Consider the following 15,486-nt stretch of genomic DNA (forward strand, 5'->3'; position numbering starts at 1 on the left):
TAATCACATCATCTGGACGAAGCCCACATTTCCTTAGCCCCATGCACATATCTATATCTTCCTTGGCATGTCCTCTTGGAGCAAGACCTCCTGTAATGGCATTCCAAGAACCCAATTTCCTCTCAGGATTGTGTTCGAATACTCTTTGTGCATACATAAGATCCCCCGCTTTGCAATACAAGCTGATCAAACCAGTCTCGCAGATCTCATTCAACTCAAGCCCATGAACAATAGCAACCGAATGAAGCTGATGACCGACCGGTTTCGACGATAAAGACATGGCAGGGAGACGAGAGGAATTGTGTAAAAATCAGGGAAGACACCAGCTCGTGCCATGGCAATGAAAACCCTGAGGGCCATGTAATGGATTGCGAGCCTGACATAGATCTCATGATGTTGTTCCAATGAAATGGATGTGGGTTCAACTCCAATTCTAACAAGTGGGTTCGGATGATTTTTGTATGTATTTGGTTCAGTTGCAGCAAATTAGGGCATTCTGACAACTGGGTTGCAACGACTTTGAGTGGGTCTATATTAGAATCTAGTATTGTGGAGTGTGCTGAAGATTGAATGAACATTGACAGGTTCAAATATTTGTACTAGTAGTAAGATATCGACCGTGCTTCCTCTGTGATTTCAAGTTACGAAACGAAACCAGATCTCCTCCGGTGGCTTAGGCAGTGCGCATTTCCTCGGTTGTTGGTACCAAGCATTCAAATATATTGATTATGTAAAAAATATGATTCCTTTAATAATGAACAAAATTCCCAAAGATATCCTTATTCTATTTTTAAAGAAAACTTATTAAGCCATTAAATTTCATTATCAAATTGCCTTCCCCAACATCTAACCATTTTGATTGAAAAAAAAAAATTCTAAAAACCCAAAATAAAAATACCAAGTAGCCGCTTGATAATGTAGATAATGTAGAAGTTTTTGAAAAGATTTGAAACAAGCACTGGTGTCAAGAATTAAGAGGCAGAAGCAACCGATGGTAAAGATTTAAGTACAATACTATCCCATAAGAAAAACCTCTATCTACAGCTTCTTTTATTAGGTTAGGGGGTTTCTGCCGATTGGACCAAATAAACCAGAGTCCCTGTTAGCAGTATCTCTTTTTTTGGTGAATAAGTATATATTACCAAACCCCAGGAGGGGGCCGGAAGGAGAAAAAAAGGGGGGGGGGAAGGAATGTACAAAGAGAGGAGGGGGAGGAGAAAGAAAGACAAGGGTCTAGTCCTCCTTAAACTAAAAGGGGACTGCAACATATTGCTATCCGGACCTCAGGTAACAACAATGTGCTTGTTCCTTGGGGTATCCATAAGAGACCGTTGAGGAATGGTGCTGATTTTAAAGGAAACTTCGAAGGAGATGTTTTTCCATGTCAAGTCGAAAGATCTAGATTTGAAAGTCCATCTCTTAAGATTCTTCTCCATCCAAATATGATGGATAACAGAGCTAAAAACAAGCTTCCCAATACTGTCACAGATGGTGCTGCCTTTAAAGGCTTTGGTCAACCAGATGCATTCTCGGTCAAAAGGAAGGTGTCTCCTGCTTCGGTACCAGATGGAAGAAAGGCTTTTTTTTCCAGATTGTAGAAGAAAAGGGGCAAGCAAAGAAGAGATGAGCAGTGTCCTCAAAACCATTCCAGCAAAAGGTACAAGAGAGGTGGACCGGGATGTGGCGGTGCAGTAAAAAGGCTTGGGTAGGAAGGCAAATGTTAAGCGATCTCCGGGCTGTAAGGCTATGGCGGGGGATGGAGCCTTTGAACCAGACTAGGTTTGTGCCAGGGAACTGGGGCAGAAGGGTTGCGGACAAAGTTCCAAGCTGATCTAGTGGTAAAACTGCCAGTGGGGGAGGGAAGCCAAATTGCCTTATCCACAAGGGTAGGAGAGGTAGGGTGAAGGGGAGGGTAGGCCAAATCTGGGAAAGGACAGGGGGAAGGGGCGAAGGAGGGGACCAGGAACCAAGGGAGATGATGAGAGACAGGGGGCAGATTTGGGGATACCAGAGGAGTAGACAGCTCTAGGGACAAAGACATTGTAAAGAATGCTTAAGGGATGCCAGGTGTCAAGCCAAAGGGAAGTAGAGGAGCCATTAGCAATGGCAGTGGTGGTGACAGTAAAGGCAAGAGGCCGAAGAAGGAGGATCTTACGCCAAACCCAAGACGCGTCAGGGCGTGAAGGAGCAATCCAAATGGAATCATTATTGAGAAGGTGGGAGTAGACCCAGTTGACCCAGATAGAATCATGCTTAGAAGAGATTTTCCAGATGAGCTTGAGGATTCCGCCTTTGTTGGAGTCATGAATGCGGCAAATACCTAAGCCTCCTTTAGCCTTGGGAAGACAAACGGATTTCCAACTGATAGAATGGAGGAATTTTGAGGTTTCTTTCTCTTTCCAAAGGAAAGCACAGAAAATGTTCTCAATGGCTTCGATGGTAGCTTTAGGGATGGGGAAGATGCCACACCAATAAATGTATAAAGATTGGAGGACCGATCTGATACATTCAAGCCTACCCGCATAGGATAATAGTCTGCCTCTCCAGAGCTGAAGGCACTTGCGGATATTATCAAACCAAAAAGAGAAATTAAATTCTTTAAACTCATTACAACATGATTTGAGGGATTAAAGTTTCTTCCCTCCGAATTTATGTTCTTGGTAAAGTAATTGATTGAAATTAAATGAATGTAGATAGAAAAGAGGAAAGAATATAGTTCTTCCCAAAACACTATCCTGTCAGATGCAGAAGGTGGAGTATACAATCCAATTAAACACCATGAGCATGCTTTCAAATGTTCTTCTAAACATATAGCAATAAACCTCTGGTTACAAATAACATTAATGGGTTTGAAAGCAGAGCAACCGAAGCACCAAAGACCTTCACTGAGCCCTAAAGCAGCCGTGACTAGACAGCAACCATAAGTGGTATATTAATTCAAAAATATGTGAAGATTTGTCATCTGAGGACATCATTTTGGTTTCAGAGATGAAAGATAAATCAAATCGGCTGATTTGGATCAGAATTGGGCATGAATGATCCCGATTCAGGCTGATCAAGAGTGGCCAATTCTAGGGTTTTTGGGATCAATTCTGATCCTATCAGGATCAGCTCAGCGATCCCCAATTCCGAAACAGAGACGACAAGTTTCTTATTCAAATACACAAATGAAATCAAGACCAAAGATAAACTCAATTAATATGCAAGTTCTCTGCAACTCTGTTCATTCATCTCATCTGTCCAAACCGAATAATGAGAAAAATTGACACTGATCCTAATCCAATAAGAGTTTAGCCCCCAGGCCATACATCACTCATGCCTAAAAAGATCATCTTATTCAAATTCAACCCGCAGCCTCTACATCATTAGCTCTAGTTCGATTCTATAATAACATTCTAAACAAAATGATCGGTAAATAACATCACCAAAAGGTATGAACTCAAAAATAAAACTTTATCATACTGCTTCAGGCATCATTAAGTGCAAGAACTCCAGGAAGGGGTTTGCCCTCAAGCAGCTCCAAGCTGGCACCTCCTCCGGTCGAGATGTGGCTCATCTTGTCAGCAAGTCCTGCCTGCTCCACAGCAGCAACTGAATCACCACCTCCAATGATTGTTGTTACTTCCTTTCCACTGAGTTCTGCTAACTTCTTAGCAATTGCCTGATAAGAAAAGGATAGATGTTAACTGGAATAGCCCATACACAACTTACAAGATTTAGCATAAGTTAACTGGTATAGCCCATTCACAACTTACAAGATTTAGCATAAGTGATCAATCTTAAGCTACAAGTGTGGTCTGCACCTAAGGCTTGCAATCCATATTGTAGTAAACGGCTCAGACCCAGAAAATTATTAAGTAGACATTCATAAAACACTTCAAAACCTACCCCTAATGATCATTAAGATATTTCTTACCAAGATTTTTATTTATACTAATGACTATGGAGTTTTATGAACATCTCTGTTCGATTTTAGCTCATAAAAAATACACACTAAAGTGGATTTTAGCTCATGAAAAATACACAGTTATCCTAGAAATATATTTCCACAAAACAATTTTATGACTGGCCTCTTCAAAGGGTGCAATTGTTTTGTTAGATCCTTGAATAAGTCACCTATTGGAAGTGCAAAGAGAAAAAGAATTTCCACATAAACCATAAACAAGATGTAAAGTCTTATCCCACATTTAAGTTCCCATCACATACCGATGTTCCGGCAGCAAACTTCTCAAATTCAAACACTCCCATTGGTCCATTCCAAATGATTGTTTGGGTAGAATCCAAAGCTTCACTAAATGACTTGATGGAATCAGGTCCAATGTCCAACCCCATCCAACCATCAGGGATGCCAGTTGCCGGCACAATCTGCAAGAGCATTAAATAAAATGTTAGGATCCCTCATCCTCTGATTTCAACTATGAAGACATTGAACAAATGTATAACAGCGAAGGAACAAACCTTGCTATTAGCGTCAGCAGCAAACTTGTCCGCAATAACCACATCAGTGGGCAGCAAAACAGACACACCTTTGGACTTGGCCTTCTGAAGAAGTGATGTTGCAAGATCAAGCTTGTCTTCCTCCACAAGGGAGGATCCAACAGAGTATCCTTGGGCTTTGTAGAATGTGAAGATCATTCCTCCACCCAGCACAAGAATATCAACCTTCTCAAACAATGACTCAATAACCCCAATCTTGGATGATACTTTTGAGCCACCTACAATAGCAGCAAACGGCCTCTTGGGATTGGCCACAGCTCCAACAAGATAGTCAAGTTCCTAAAAACCACAGATCAGAATATCATTTTCATGAACATCCAAAGCAAGCTAAATGTATCAGCATCCACATCAATTTAGGATAAAACGAATATCCCTTTTATATTAATGCTGTGCAAAAGCAGATAGCCAATTCATGGAACACTAGATGCACCCCAGCCTAATTACCGACCAATTAATTGAAGTTCAAACTACTTCCCATGTAATATATCTCTAGGGTGCATTGCAGATTCTTAATTGACTAACAAAATAATTGATTAGACATTTATGATATGCCCCAGTACGAAGGTACTCCATAATTAAGAGAATCTGGGCATGTACACACATAAAGGGAGATAACCACCTGTCATCTATCGAGGTGTACAATTCCTAACCCTGTTAATGTGTGTACACATATAATACCTGCACACATGCTTGTGCAGAATACATTAAATTCCAAATCACTTGTATGGGACATGTAGAAAGATGAATGGAAGCATTGGCAAGAGCAAATCACCATACCTTCTGCATAAGGAATCCAGCGACAGCGGGCTTCAAGTACTTTGCAACTCCCTCTGTGGAAGCATGGGCTCTGTGAGCAGTGCCAAATGCATCATTCACGTAGAGGTCTGCAAGAGAGGCAAGCTTCTTTGCAAACTCAGGATCATTCTTTTCTTCCTCCTTGTAGAACCTAACATTCTCCAGGAGAAGAACACCACCATCTGGGATGGCAGCCACCATCTTCTCAACTTCCTCACCGATACAATCATTAGCCATCTCCACCTAATCAGAGGAAGTGCATCGAGTAAGAAAATGGAAACTTGTCTCAGATAGAATATGCAAGATAGCAAAATTGATTGAAAGTTGAATCAAACCTTGACTCCCAAGAGCTCAGAGAGTCTAGGAACGAGAGGCTTCAAGCTGTATTTTGGTGTGACACCCTTGGGACGTCCCTGAAAACCATAATTCAAATTAATTACTGTCTCCATGTACAGCAAAAAAATAGGTTAAAATGAGCAATGTCCAAAATCCATACAATTTACCAAAAAAGTGAACAAATATTGAGTTTATTAAATGATTCAGGTAAATCTTACACCTCATGTATTCATCATTCCATCACAGACTTTTAAAGAACAGAAGAGAATAATAAAAAGTACGACGAAACTAACCAAACCCATGCAACGTAGAAAGTAATATAACCATAAAATGGACAGAAGTATATGCTGATCCGCAACCCTCCCTTCAAAACAGCGTCACAAAGTTGAATGGCAAAGTTTAAGCACTTGAAAAGAAGAAAGCAATCAAACATTAGACGATCAAATGAATAAGGAATGAAGATGAAATACTTCAGATGATAAAGTCTGCAATAGAAGGTAGAAGAAATAAAAGTTTTCCTTTTGAATTGATCTATTCCGTCAATCACACAAACAATATCAAAACTACAAACAATATTAACCCCCCCCCTCCCAATCAAAAGAAAAACATCAACAAATCAAGTTATTGCAAATATATGATTAGTAACCCATTTGATAACATCCAGAAAGCATTTGATCCATGGAAGGGAACAGACACAAAATATAGGCTCAAGTCCAGCAACAGATCCCAAAAAGATAATGAAGAAATAAATCGAAAGACACATCTAACACAACTTCCATGAAAAAATACACATAATGCTTACCAGATGGCTTGAAAGGATAACCTTGGCAGCATGACCCATCAAGTACTTGATCGTGGGAACAGCAGCCCTAACCCTGGTATCATCGGTGATATTCAAGTTATCATCCAAAGGGACATTCAGATCAACCCTAACGAAGACCTTCTTCCCCTTCAAATCAGCCTCCTTCAGAGAACCCACACTCTTCTTGGTCGCCATTAGAGATCTGAAGAACAGAGGATCATAAGATCAAAACAGACCAAGAAAAAGAAAATAAAATCAGACGAAGAATCTGATTCTTAAAACAAGCGATTGAAAGGATCAAACTCACAAATATGAAAACGAGATCTTTTTGGTAGCTTCGCCAAGTGAGATGAGAGAACCAGAGACTGCGAGAGACGGTTCAAATGTCACAGTTCTAATAAGGAGAAGGGCGTACGTTGAGGGTCAGGGTGCTAGGGTACGCATATTGCGTAATTCGCAATTTCGCATATACCCTTATTTGGTGCTTCGTTGAAATTGGGAACTGGAAAGTATCGAGTATCGACGTCTCGATGGGCTTATGACGTTTACCAAAAAACAAAAAAAAAGATGGGCTTATGACGACTTTATTAACTTACCATGAGCGAAACCTGTGGGTGTCGATGTAGAACCGAAACTAAAAACTGGAAAGCAAACATTGTTTCTCGTGAGTGCGTTACCAGAATTACTAGAAATGTATATTTGCAACCCTAATATTCCAGATACTATCCATACTCTTGAATGGTAATGTCATATCAATTCAGGACAAAGTGAGGGTATAGTTTTATTCTACCAAAAAAGAAAAAGGGTATAGTTTTAAGTTTTAACAAACCTGCAAAGATTGGTTCTTGACTTCTTGTTGGTAAAGCATAAGAATATATTTTAAAGTAATGTGGAATCATGGCTCAAGGTATCAGTGTCGGCCGATACGTATCATTGTCGTTGATATGGATATCGATACCAATACAATACTAATATGGATAGAAAGTATCGGTCATAACGGGTTTTTTTTTTTTAAATTTACATTTGATATGGACCAATATGGTCCTATCCTTTATAACCCTGGGTTGAATAGGGAGCTTCCACTCTTTGATCCCAAGAAAAGATACACGTGATCCTCTTCCTAATGAAGAATGACTCTATATTCATGTTTTGTGGTCAGATCACCAATTTTGGAGCTAAGGCAAAGAAGTCTGTTCGAAGATGGCCATATAAGGAGTTTACTTTTTCAAGATAAAAATCATAAGGCTCTTCTTGTGATTTCATAAGGGTCATAACATCTGCCCCCTTATCCTGTGCTATGTAAAGAGGAGTTTATTTTTCAAGATAGAATTTGCAAAATCCATAGGGAAGGAAAACACAAGAAGGATCTATATTATTAAAAGCTTGTGGTAAGAATGAGAATCATTCTAGTGCTCAAGAATAATATTTTAACTTTTTATTTTTATTTTTTTGAAAAAAGAGAGCTGTGTAGTCTAAAGCTTTTTTTTTTTTTTTTTTTTGGGGGGGGGTTGGGGGGGAGGGGAGGAGAAAGGAGAAGTGAGGAGGAGTGGTTAGCAGTTGGCACGATTTCTATCTAACTTTGGATCCATTGCCGTAAGTAGAGCATCTTATAAGAACCCAGTACATGTTTGTGGGAGCTAATTGGACTTTTCTCTTCTACAAATGAATTTTTAAAAGTTAGCTTGGTTAGTTGGATATTTTAGCATTTGATGTGTGTCTTTAAAACTTAATTTAATTTGATTAAATTAATTAATTATTTTCAATATTTGTTTGTCATAATTGTTATACAAGGTGTTGTTCTCTGTGTCGCAACGCAGGCTGCGCCCAGACACATGGGGTGGGTGCTATGACCACCTTACCCCCCTGAGTGGGAGACCCATGTGCCTGGGCGCAACCTACGTTGCGACACATAGAACATTCTCCCTAGTTATATTTTTTATAACTTTCCTCTTATATTGTTATCTGTTTTCGATTATGGACAAACTTGGTACTTTGTAATAGGATAATTGTATTGTATAATTCCCCAATGGGAATTGGTTGTAAATATAAATACGAGCACTTTAATGGATTGAACATTGGTCCATGGAAATTCTTGAGTGGTTCACCATAAGTTATATTTGGCAATAAAAATTTTTGGTATTTGCTTTTTCCCATTCCTGACTCCTAAGAGGCACTTGTCGTTACATTTGTGTTTTGTGCGTCTGTGATATACCAATGGTTGATATTTACAGACAAAATTGACTACACATCGACCATTCAGTGTACACAATATTTTATCCAAAAAAAAAGTGTACACGATATAAATGGTGATGGAGGTGACACTCATTACAATTTCCACTGTCTGTTTAGGGAGAACATCCAAGTTAGAATTGTCAGACTGTGACCGGTCAAAATCCAGGACCTTATAATTGTTTTGTAAAAAGTGTTTTATTTTATTAATATATTAAATAATTATGTTTAAAAAGTATTTTCAATTATTTTTATGCCTAGTCATTGGACATGACATTCTTAAATTTATGTACAATGGATTTATTACATGACGGTAATTTTATTCCATGTTTTGCTATATCCATTGTGGGTGTTTTTTAGGCTACGTCTTGTATAGTGTTGTCCTTTAGTTCAACTAAGGACAGCTTAAGAGTTACCTTTTAAAATCACACCACTAGATACGATCTAATCTATTAGATTGTAATCTCCTAATCTAGCTTTTTTCTATTTAAGAGAAGCTTCATTGAAAGCTAATTTGCACAACACAAAAAAGAGAGAAATCTTTAAGAGAGAAAAAAGTGAGTCTTCTTCCTTTTCAAACAAAGTTTTTGGTCATTGCAGATGGTGTAATCGACGCAAATCATGATCTCATGTTGTATTCCTTTGGAGGAACACATCACTTGTGTGTTCTAGATAACATACAAACCCTATTCGGATTTAATTACATGTGTTCATCGTTGTATTTTTATTATTCTTAATAATATATCGATTCTCTTCCGCCTCCACTTTCAAGCTTATAGGAGATAAGTAGGGGGATCAAAACAATTGTGTCAGTTTGAAATCTTTACCACTTCTAGCCTAAGAAGTCCATGAACTTAACCCAACTTGCTCCTCCATTGAAGGCAAGAAAGATTCCTATTGGGCATATACCTATAAGCGTGTATAAGTGCTCTTCATGTTCTCAGGCTCTTATGATTTTTTCTTTTTGAAGAAAAAATTTCAGATGAATCAAAGAACAAGCCAATGGTTTATCTTAAAGCTCTTCCTATTATAATCAATCCAAAAATAGGACTAAGAATAGTAGAACTGAAGTTGGATTTATAATGGCTGGTTTGCTTTTACCTCGAGACAATTGTGACCGTTAATGTAAGATTAGATACATGTAACAACTGTTGGTGTTCGAATTCTTCCTTGAGAAATTTCAACCATGTGATGTGGTTGTACGTGTTCATCTTGAGTAATGTCTGACCCAGGTGATAAGATCATGACCAGTCAATTCCCCTCAAGAACTCACGACTCTCAACACCAGATCATACTCTTCTCTTCAAGCAAACTCGAGAAATGACCACAATACGTACAGACTCTTTTGGGGCAGCACAGATATGGACATATAGACTGTAAGTACCTCATTTTACTCTGGTCATTTGAAGTCCCAACTCATATTTATATATTGTGGATCATTTTGAGGGGGGAGGAGGGAAGAGAAAAAAAGAGCAGAATAGATACAACAACAGTTCGACCCCATTCAACCGTATTCCTTTGGATGAAGGAAAGAAACATTGCTGTCTACAAATAAGATAATTGAAATTTGACAGATCATTGCATGCTATATTTCTTTTTGTTATTGTAATTTTTAAAATTAGCAGATATTCTGGCCAGGCTCATTGGGGAACTGTTAGATTGAATCATGAAGCCTCTTATCCAAGGGTCTCTTATGAATCAAAGATATCAGTTCGGCATTCTTTTTTTTTAAACCAGGGCAGGGTGTACAATATCAACTGTGGAGCTCACCCAAAGTAACAAGACAAGTACCTAAAATTTTTTACGAATATAAACATTAGCTATATAGATACCTATTATAGAACAATGGTTTCTTGGTCCAATGAAATTTTTAGTTCATGACTGCATACAAGAGATGCCACAATCTGAAACCTTGTATGCAATGACTTTGTTGCCCACCTGCTGAACTCAGAATTAGAACACATGTTGATGCTGCAGAATAGATTCATCAGGGTGTTGGGTGCATACTTTGTTATCAAAAGATAGAAATAAGGTCATCTTAGATTTCTTTCGGTAGTGTATATTTTTGGTAACAACCGTATGCATTCAGATGCTTGGGCAAACCAAAATGAAACAATTTCGTTCCAGGTGACAATGATGAAACATCAATCAATGAGAACATCCTCAGGTCCTCGTATGATAGCAAATTGTGTGTTCTACCATGTCTGCCAAACTAATCATTTCAACTTGGAAGCACAAAGCTCAACTTCTGTTCAGATTCACGGGTACCACTTGAAACCACAAAATTATGATCATCTTGACAGAAGGGAAAGAAATAAGGAATCAAAGTCCAGTGGATAGACTCGAAGAATCAACATGGAAAAACAAAAGCTCAAAGAGACCTTTTATTAAAAGCAATGCCGAACAATCTACAACATTAGTTCATACATTCCTATGACATTCCACTTCTGTTGTACAAAGTACAAATCAAAACAAAAAAACATGTCAATGGAGAAACAATAACAAATAAGACTTGCCTCAGACAGCAACAGGTGTGGCTTCATCAAGAGCAAGAACTCCAGGAAGCTCTTTGCCTTCCAACAATTCCAAACTGGCACCACCACCTGTTGAGATGTGGCTCATCACATTTGCAACTCCCACTTTCTCAACTGCTGCAACAGAATCTCCACCTCCTATGATCGTAGTCACTCCCCTTCCACTAAGCTCTGCTAGCTTCTTTGCAACTGCCTGTGACCAGAAGTGCCATATCAATCCATTCATTCATCAATGACAAACAATCAGGGGAAAAAAAAACCCTCAGACATGCAAATTTGTTCACTACTGAAATAAAATTACAAATCTATACACAAGTAGCAACATTTTACTTGCATATGGTTTTCAAAAATGAAGTTAAAAGAGCAATTACTGCATACCACTGTTCCAACAGCAAACTTGTCAAACTCAAATACTCCCATAGGTCCATTCCAGATAACGGTCTTGGTGGTATCCAAGGCTTCATTGAATGTCTTAACTGACTCAGGTCCAATATCCAATCCCATCCAACCATCAGGAATGCCAGATGCTGGAACAACCTGCACAATCCAATGAGAACTCTTTTACTTGCTCAGAGGCCCCAATGGGATATATTGCAAAATAGCTACATACTAGAGATAGGTTTCTTTGCATCAGATAATAATCAGTTTGGTTTCACACCACTCTTTAAGAGTCAACAGAACACTTTGTTCACATAAAGCTGCATCCTTTTAACATTTCCGGGGGATTGAGGAGCAAACCTTGCTGTTTGCATCAGGAGCGAACTTGTCTGCAATAACCACATCACTAGGTAACAAAAGAGAAACCCCCTTTGACTTGGCCTTCTTGAGAAGTGATGTTGCAAGGTCTAGCTTGTCTTCCTCCACAAGAGATGCACCCACTGAAAGACCTTGTGCCTTGTAGAAAGTAAAGATCATTCCTCCACCAAGGAGGAGAATATCACATTTCTCCAGTAGTGATTCAATCACCCCAATTTTGGACGAGACCTTCGAACCTCCAACTATGGCAGCAAATGGTCTTTTTGGGTTTGAAACTGCTCCAACAAGATAGTCAAGTTCCTAAAACAGGAATGAGATAAGTTAAACTATTTAAGCACGTGGAATTTGCAAGAATCATCATGAAGTGATCATAACACTGATCATTCTATGCCTGAACCTCTTGAATGGCAGGTCCCAATCACCTGGCTACATGATGTGTGTGGCACAGGAAGATTAGTTAATTTCTTCCATCCTCCAATCTCAATTTAGGAATTCCTCCGTAACTCTGTGAAATTTCAATGAAAAATCACCTGAACCTCTTGAATGGCAGGTCCCAATCACCTGGCTACATGATGTGTGTGGCACAGGAAGGGAAGTTAATTTCTTCCATCCTCCAATCTCAATTTAGGAATTCCTCTGTAACTTTGTGAAATTTCAATTAAAAAGCACCGAAATCCTCACCTTCTGCAAGAGGAAGCCAGCAACAGAAGGCTTCAAGAATTTGGTAACTCCCTCTGTTGATGCATGAGCTCTGTGAGCAGTCCCGAATGCATCATTCACATAGAGGTCTGCAAGTGACGCAAGCTTCTTTGCGAATTCAGGCTCATTTTTCTCCTCCTCCTTGTAGAACCTCACGTTCTCAAGAAGAAGAACACTACCTTCAGGAAGTGCAGCCACCATCTTCTCAACCTCTGGACCGATACAATCATCCGCCTTCTCAACCTGTTCAGTTTCCATATGGACGGTGACGGAAGAAAGACCAAATCTCAGATTCCACATACAAGATCTAATACAATTGAGACAATTAAGATGAGGGCAATCAATCATACTTTGATACCAAGGAGCTCAGACAGCCTAGGCACAAGAGGACTCAAGCTGTATTTTGGGGTTACACCCTTTGGTCTTCCCTGATATTCAAGAGAACAAACAAGATTTCAGCTGCAGCAGTGACATAAATAAAATCATGTAGCCAAACAAGCTTAAAAGGCTGAACTTTTCAGCAACTAAATGTAACAAATTTCTAATGTTGATTCTTAGCTCCAAATTATCCAGTCCTCTTAAATTTAGGGGAAAAAAGCGGAAAACAGTGATGAGATGAGCAAATTTGGTAATCTGGTTGCAACCACAATGGCTAAATTACAACCTATAATTACCATTTATAAAATAGAAATAAAACCGAGGCACTTTCAAAACCACAAGGACAAAAAGCTATGGTAATCAGGCCAAAACACCAGGAGTAATTGCAGACCCTAAAGAACTGAATAGGTAACCGAAAAAAGAAAAGAAAAGGTCGGATCAGAGAAGAACTTCAACAGAAGAAAAAGTGGAAGTAATAGACGAAATCAGAACTAGAAAATATTATTCGCCAACCCAATACAGATAAAGCAGCAAAAGCAGCGGCCATAAGTAACTCAGACGAATCCAAAACCACAAAACAGTATTTCGCAAACCCAATTCAGAAAAAGTAGTAAAGCAGCAGCCAAAAGAGCTCCTGAGAAACCAAATCCGGACAAAGAAAATGAAACTCAAATGAAAAAGAATGAGAACAAAACAAATAATAACTCACCAGATGACTGGAGAGAATGACCTTAGCCCCATTTCCGATCAAATGCTTAATTGTAGGGACAGCAGCCCGAATTCTGGTGTCGTCAGTAATGTTTTGGTTATCATCCAAAGGAACATTCAAATCAGCCCTCACGAAAACCTTCTTCCCCTTCAAATCGGCAGCCGAGAGATCTCCAACGCTCTTCTTTGCCATCGAAAAAACACCTCTAATGCCCTTCCCATTGGTTCCCACAGCTCGAATTTTGGCTGCAACGTGGAGGGCAAGTAGAGGCTCCACAGCGGCACCAGAGAATCCGAGTCTGCGAAGTGGGGCTCGGAGGCCGAGACTCTGGAGGCGAGGAGAGGACAGAGATGCTGCAACTTGGAGTGATGAGCGGCTGCGAGAGGTGGAGGAAGTAGAGGAGGGGAGGAGAGACAGTGAGGTGGGTGATGTTGCAGAAGCCATTGTTAGAGTCAGAGATCACAAGGAGGGACTAGCGAGTGAGTACAGACGAGAGACTGACGGGAGAAGAATACGGGTTTTTATTTTTTCTGACTCTCTGCTCTGTTTTGCTCTTTTTTTCAGTTGAGAGAGACACAGAGAGAGAGAGTGAGAGGGGGGGGGGGGAAGGTTTGATGGGTTTCTGTGGACGTGAGTATTGATTAGATGGACGAAGGAGGATTCTCTTATCGTCGAGGAGAGGTCCAGATGTTCGATGTTCTCCATGTTTGGGCTTTTCTATTCTACGGATTTTTATCATTTTATGTTCTTTGTTTTCTCCAAATTTTTTTTTTTCATTGATGGATTTTCAGTCACCATTTCTTCCATTTTAAATTGAATAGTCTCGTCCTCTCTCTTCAGTAAGGATATTATTAAATCATTCTTTGCGAAGGTAAAATCGTAAAAAACGAGATTCTCTAGTCAAATATCTTTGAAGATGAATTTTTTTTTTTATTATTGGAAATCGATTAAGATATCATTTTTTAGATGGAAATACCAGAGTCTACGTACTCACTATTCAGTACTAAATAACAGAGTACACCAAAACCAGAAATAAATAAATATGGGAAAAAATTGTTTTCTTCATTTAAGATTAATGGAACTATTTACGTCAAGCCCTAACTTTTGAATGAAACCTTGCTGTGTTTGTAGTCAGTGAAAGAATGGCCGCAGTTGGCTAGAATTGGCTTGCTCACTTCACTGTCTGTGTGTTTATTAAAGCTAATGATGAAAATTCTCATAGCTATTGTCTACAATTTTACTTTCCCCTATACTATGCAATTTTGTTGGCTTAGGGAGGGAACATTACTGTCGGTGAAAATTTGAGCTACCTGGTACCAAAAGAGCTACCAGCTTTTGAGAATGACTTGTTTGTGAAAGGAAAAGAAAGCCAATGGTTAAAACCATCTCCAATCCACCCACCTCAGGACCCTATGAAAGCTGATTCATACCAGGTTATGGCCTCTCTGTTGCTTCAGGGCAAAGGTGACTTACCATTATCAAGATCATCCCATAATGGGCTACTCTTTCATTAGTCATAATCAGCAGCTTTCATGAGGAGGTTGGTATGAGATTGGTAATTACAATGGAGCATGCCTAGTTTTAGAGCTACAGACCATCAATTTTATGATCAGCTCATGAAAGGAAAACATTGATTAAATACATAAGGTTATTCTTCCCTAATAATAAAAATAACTATGATTCCAATAAATGGTTATAGAGGGATCTGTTCCAAGAGGGGAAAAAGAAAAAGTTTCAATGCAACTGCTGCT

At 39.2% G+C, this 15,486-nt stretch overlaps 2 protein-coding genes across 3 annotated transcripts; both read right to left on the reverse strand.

The window, feature by feature from the left end:
- Window positions 1-3,168: 3,168 nt before the first annotated feature.
- LOC122650194 (phosphoglycerate kinase, cytosolic-like) lies at window positions 3,169-14,324 on the reverse strand. 2 transcript variants are annotated; one of them, XM_043843521.1, is made up of 9 exons: window positions 14,313-14,324; window positions 7,060-7,064; window positions 6,738-6,754; window positions 6,431-6,632; window positions 5,628-5,705; window positions 5,275-5,535; window positions 4,459-4,776; window positions 4,207-4,365; window positions 3,169-3,661 (listed from the first exon to the last, which is right to left on the reverse strand). In XM_043843521.1, the coding sequence occupies exons 4-9, from the start codon at window positions 6,623-6,625 to the stop codon at window positions 3,467-3,469; spliced, it is 1,206 nt and encodes a 401-aa protein (XP_043699456.1). In that variant the 5' UTR covers window positions 6,626-6,632; window positions 6,738-6,754; window positions 7,060-7,064; window positions 14,313-14,324; the 3' UTR covers window positions 3,169-3,466. The 2 variants fall into 2 exon arrangements, with proteins under 2 accessions (XP_043699456.1, XP_043699457.1); XM_043843522.1 differs by lacking the exons at window positions 7,060-7,064; window positions 14,313-14,324 and adding an exon at window positions 13,440-13,445.
- On the reverse strand, window positions 11,016-14,292 carry LOC122650193 (phosphoglycerate kinase, chloroplastic-like). Its single transcript, XM_043843520.1, has 6 exons — window positions 13,736-14,292; window positions 12,999-13,076; window positions 12,631-12,891; window positions 11,932-12,249; window positions 11,572-11,730; window positions 11,016-11,386 (listed from the first exon to the last, which is right to left on the reverse strand). The coding sequence occupies exons 1-6, from the start codon at window positions 14,177-14,179 to the stop codon at window positions 11,177-11,179; spliced, it is 1,470 nt and encodes a 489-aa protein (XP_043699455.1). The 5' UTR covers window positions 14,180-14,292; the 3' UTR covers window positions 11,016-11,176.
- Window positions 14,325-15,486: the final 1,162 nt, after the last annotated feature.

Source organism: Telopea speciosissima, chromosome 2 (assembly GCF_018873765.1).
Source record: "Telopea speciosissima isolate NSW1024214 ecotype Mountain lineage chromosome 2, Tspe_v1, whole genome shotgun sequence".
Classification (NCBI taxonomy): Eukaryota; Viridiplantae; Streptophyta; class Magnoliopsida; order Proteales; family Proteaceae; genus Telopea; species Telopea speciosissima.

Excerpts from the sequence above, each read along its gene's own strand:
- LOC122650194 (XM_043843521.1), bottom strand. The coding sequence starts at position 6,625 with ATGGCGACCAAGAAGAGTGTGGGTTCTCTGAAGGAGGCTGATTTGAAG. Across the intron at positions 5,706-6,430 it reads TTATCCTTTCAAGCCATCTG|GGACGTCCCAAGGGTGTCAC; the intron begins GTAAGCATTATG and ends TATGGTTTTCAG. Across the intron at positions 4,366-4,458 it reads CTGCTGACGCTAATAGCAAG|ATTGTGCCGGCAACTGGCAT; the intron begins GTTTGTTCCTTC and ends ATGCTCTTGCAG.
- LOC122650193 (XM_043843520.1), bottom strand. The coding sequence starts at position 14,179 with ATGGCTTCTGCAACATCACCCACCTCACTGTCTCTCCTCCCCTCCTCT. Across the intron at positions 12,892-12,998 it reads CTGAGCTCCTTGGTATCAAA|GTTGAGAAGGCGGATGATTG; the intron begins GTATGATTGATT and ends GAAACTGAACAG. Across the intron at positions 12,250-12,630 it reads CTGGCTTCCTCTTGCAGAAG|GAACTTGACTATCTTGTTGG; the intron begins GTGAGGATTTCG and ends TTCCTGTTTTAG.